The sequence below is a fragment of the Hypomesus transpacificus genome, chromosome 19, assembly GCF_021917145.1.
Source record: "Hypomesus transpacificus isolate Combined female chromosome 19, fHypTra1, whole genome shotgun sequence".
Taxonomy (NCBI): Eukaryota; Metazoa; Chordata; class Actinopteri; order Osmeriformes; family Osmeridae; genus Hypomesus; species Hypomesus transpacificus.
The window spans coordinates 4,987,901-4,992,035 of NC_061078.1; the positions used below are offsets into that span (position 1 = coordinate 4,987,901).

The 4,135-nt window shown below is 41.5% G+C and overlaps 1 protein-coding gene across 1 annotated transcript; it reads right to left on the reverse strand.

The window, feature by feature from the left end:
• Window positions 1-1,560: 1,560 nt before the first annotated feature.
• si:ch1073-459b3.2 (growth arrest-specific protein 1) lies at window positions 1,561-3,658 on the reverse strand. Its single transcript, XM_047041742.1, has one exon. It carries the CDS (start codon window positions 2,531-2,533, stop codon window positions 1,781-1,783), a length of 753 nt encoding a protein of 250 aa, XP_046897698.1. The 5' UTR covers window positions 2,534-3,658; the 3' UTR covers window positions 1,561-1,780.
• Window positions 3,659-4,135: the final 477 nt, after the last annotated feature.

A 4,135-nucleotide genomic window follows, 5' to 3' on the forward strand; every position in this document is an offset into this window, starting at 1 on the left:
AAAACACAGTGCTGAGTGCTGGGAAAGGTAACTTAAACCTAGAATTTGTCAACCGTGCACAGTTCTGCCCTTTCAGTCAAATTAAGACGTATTGTGTAGCGAGACACTTAAAATTCCTTCCCAGGTTTCAGTTACACAGTGCTTAATCCCTAAAGTATTCCACAATGAGGGCATTATGAAAACTACACACATACCAGTCAGAAGGCTACCTCAGCAGATGTTGATGTCTATCCAATCTCTGTGGTCTTTAAGTATCATTTATCTCACAACCAGATTTATGCAGAGTATGTAATTTCAAGTAAACACTCCCATTTGAAATGTTGGAAGACTTAGTAGTAAGGCTTTATCAAGTTACCAAGGAATTGGTTTGTGTTGTGTTGTAAATAGTATATCGTTTGGTTCACCTGTTCTAAATGAAGCATACATTACTTTAAAATAGTTGTACTATAAATGTATTATACATTGCCTTTATTATATGCAAGTCTCTTGTTCTTTTGTGTAATTCAAACACTTGTTTAGATGAAAAATCAACATACCTTTACAATTGAAGACAATGTAAGATACTGCCATTGATTTTATGAGTAGACTATGGGATTGATTAAGACGTCAACATATTTGCTCTTTAGTCCACACTATCTTTGCATTTATTACTTAAAATATGTAGGTAAAACATATATTTGTCATTGAGATTTTATAATTTAACATACACCAACAGAACTACTACATTTTATAACTGACCGACAGTTACGTGATAGGTCAAATAACACTGACGGAGACATTCATTACAAAAACAAAGATAAGTTTGAAAAACCTTCAAGTTGCGTACTGCAAAGACAAAACATGGAACGATTGAAAAGACAAACGGAGCATTGTAAAGAAAAAAAAATGAACATACACATTTTTTTTACTCTGCATTATTCTGTCCAGTAAGGAATCTGTTGATAATTTATATTATCCAGCATGTATACTTTACTCAAGTTTTGTGACGTATTTCAAGGGCAAATATAATTCAGTCAAGTCTTCATAAGAATGCGTCTCCTTCATATATCCACATAAGTCTGTCATAAATTCACATTCACCTTATGGTTATGAGTGAAAAAAGAGGGATAGCTGTTTTTTGGAGGGGGTGGAGGGCTCTATGGAGACCTTCCATATAAAACAATCCTGGATGAGGGATGGGTCATGGGTAGGGGACCAGGGGGGGCGTCTTAAGAGACACTTCAGTTAAATTAACTACTTGATCCCAAACCCTTGTATGTCTCCTGGAGGTTCCCACCAAATATTTGAAGTGTGATGGCTTCAACAATGCAGAGGACCCTGGAACTGAAGGGAGAGCAAACAGAGACTGGACCGGTCCAATGTTTATCTTTAGTCTTAATAGAGCCACACTCCAAGGACCATTGAGACGAAACAAAACAAATAGAGTGTTGTAAAGGGAACCCTCAAGTTTAATAGGTGTAATGTTTCCCAAAAAGGAGTCAAGTTGGGTTCACTTCCCCTCAAACAACCGTCCAAAGAAATATTTAGACCTATTGGGGGATGGTTTTCTGTTCTGTTCTATTTCTGTTCTATTGTTCTGTTGTTGTGAACTATTATCTTGAGGGTTCAAAGTTCACACTTTGATTCTAATCATGCCCTGTTACATGGGCTGCACACCATGATTGAGGCTCAAATCAGTCAGCAACATTCCACCAAAATGGAGACTGGCAAAGAGTCACTGGTCTTTATGGTGTACAAAAACTTGTTTGCTCTTCTTGGCAGCAGCAATTTTACCCCGGTCTCAATATAGTATCCGTGCAAGAGTAAAGTACACTAGGGCCATGGAGATTGACAATTTGGAAGCAGAGTCTTTCTCGTACTGCTCAATCTCCTCTCTACCAAGTTTTGTATCATAGTCTTCATCTTCATACACATCGTCCTTATCAGCTTGGTCTGAAATGACGCTGTGGTCTCCAATGGAGCAAAGTTTGCTCATGTTCTCCTTCACAACTTCACAGAATGGCCGCTCAACGCCGTCACACACGCAGCGGTTGAGGAGCATGCCATTTGGTATGAAGAGCATCTGTTGAATGGTGGCCTTGCACTTTGACGAGCATTTCCTGCCATTGAACAGTTGTCCACAGTATGACAAGTAGGCAGTTAGGGAGGTGTGGCAGCTGCTGTCCTCCTCACACCGCTGACGGGCCTCTGTGCATCCGATCCCACCAGCATCTCCTGGATACCTCCGGGGAAGGCACGGCTCGATCGCCCTCTTCGTGTTGATGCACTCGGCGTCCTGTCCACAGTCGCAGGTCTCCAGGTCTGGCCCACTACGAGTGTAATTCAGTCGTATCAGAGCGTTGATGCAGTGGCTGGGGCATTGTCTCCTGGTCCCTCGAAGGTTTCCTTCGCACGCGGCTACATACTGACTGTATGCAAGCTCACATTCGGGCTCGTCGTGGCATCGGAACAAAGCTTGCCAACATATTAACTGGGCATCTAGTACTACAAACACCCACAACAGTAGCACCCCAGCGCTATGCCAACTCTTCATACTTGATTAGAAGTTTAGTTCGGCGAAACGCACCTATTTCTCCAGGTCGAACAGGGCATTAGATTGGTCAAAAAGTAATTAGACTTAACTAAAAAACACTTTCGAGTGGCGTGATCATAGTGATATAAATGTATAGGTTAGCAAATATATTTTCCAAGCCGTAGATAGATGCTGTACAGTTGGCTAGGCACTGACAGAAACCTGCATCAGCCCAACTGTCTGAAAAGTATGAGAAACAATGTTGCAATCCTTAGCATTGAAACAGCGCCACTTAGAATCTACCGTTTCCACGACAGACGTATTCTTATTCCATAAATGTGGTGTCGATGAAGAAAACAAGAGAACAAACACATGCAACCCTCGGCTGTTGCCTAAATTGTGACGCATTCTATCCCAAAAGTTTCTGTCGTATAGTTTGCCTTGGATTGGCATGCACGTCGTGTTAGCATTCGTTTTCAAAACATCTTCAACTTCGGTGCATGTCTTGTTTTTGTGTATTCCATATCCTGCTTTAGTTGAATTACGGCTCCACTGTCGTATTTTCTCCCGCTATGTGTCTTTGTCCCTCTCATGCGCTTCACGCTTCGTTAAACATTTCTCCACAACTCCCCTCCTCCTACCGAAAAGAAAGGAAAGTTTTCCTTCCCCCCTCTCCCATTTACAATTCTGGTCAACGATTGGTCGTCATTGAGGAGTCAGTCTGGGACTCATTTCTATAGCAACGTAGTTTTTGGCAATCTTCATGGCATATACAGGATAAATAAAATGTTTATAAATTTCATGAAACTCACGACCTGTGTGGTCTCTCTCTCCTATTACAAAACACGCCAAAGCCTGGGGCAGTGGTGGGGGCTCACGAGCCCCAGTGCAGTCGACAGAACGCATTCCATAGCAAGAACCTCACATCTGCAACCTACCGCTCCAATTTTAAGTGCAAAAAAACAAATCTGTTCCCTTTTAATTAGGAACCGAGGAGAGAAACCTCTATAAAAACCGTAGCACTGTGAGGGTTTCACCTAAAACTTTTACTAATTGTCGCGCGCAGTTTCTCCTCTCCCTCTTGTTCTTTATTCTAGTGAGTTTTTAAGCCTTGATTGATAGCAGAGAAAGGAAGAGAATGGTATTTTCTGGCCCGTTTCACCCCAATTGTGCAAGATTGGCCATGCAGTGGCCCAGTGTCTTTCTGGTCTGAAGATTGTTCACGCCCTGTAGCCTATCAATGGACAAGGGTTTCAGCATCAATATATTTTACAGCTCTCTCCTTTCACTCCGCACTTGAAAACTACCAATAGCTCAGGCTTCCCCGCTATTGAAATGGTAACTAACTTGATTTGAAAAAAACACCCGGGCCGTCTACGTTTTTTTTTCTCCAACAAAGTAGTCTAGGTCTCCTGGAACACTGCTGGTCTTGGACATTAGGACCAGATGGCTGCATAACACAATAGGAAGTAACTGCAGGTTTTACTGTCTTGTGGCTGGACACCTAATAAATCATTGTAATGTCATGATGATGATAATGACACGATTACATGATAATGCAATGATACTAATGACAATGATAACAGTCTAAACATTCAGTGGAATACAAATTACAATTGTAAT

Coding starts and splice junctions, on each gene's coding strand:
- si:ch1073-459b3.2 (XM_047041742.1), bottom strand. CDS start 2,533: ATGAAGAGTTGGCATAGCGCTGGGGTGCTACTGTTGTGGGTGTTTGTA.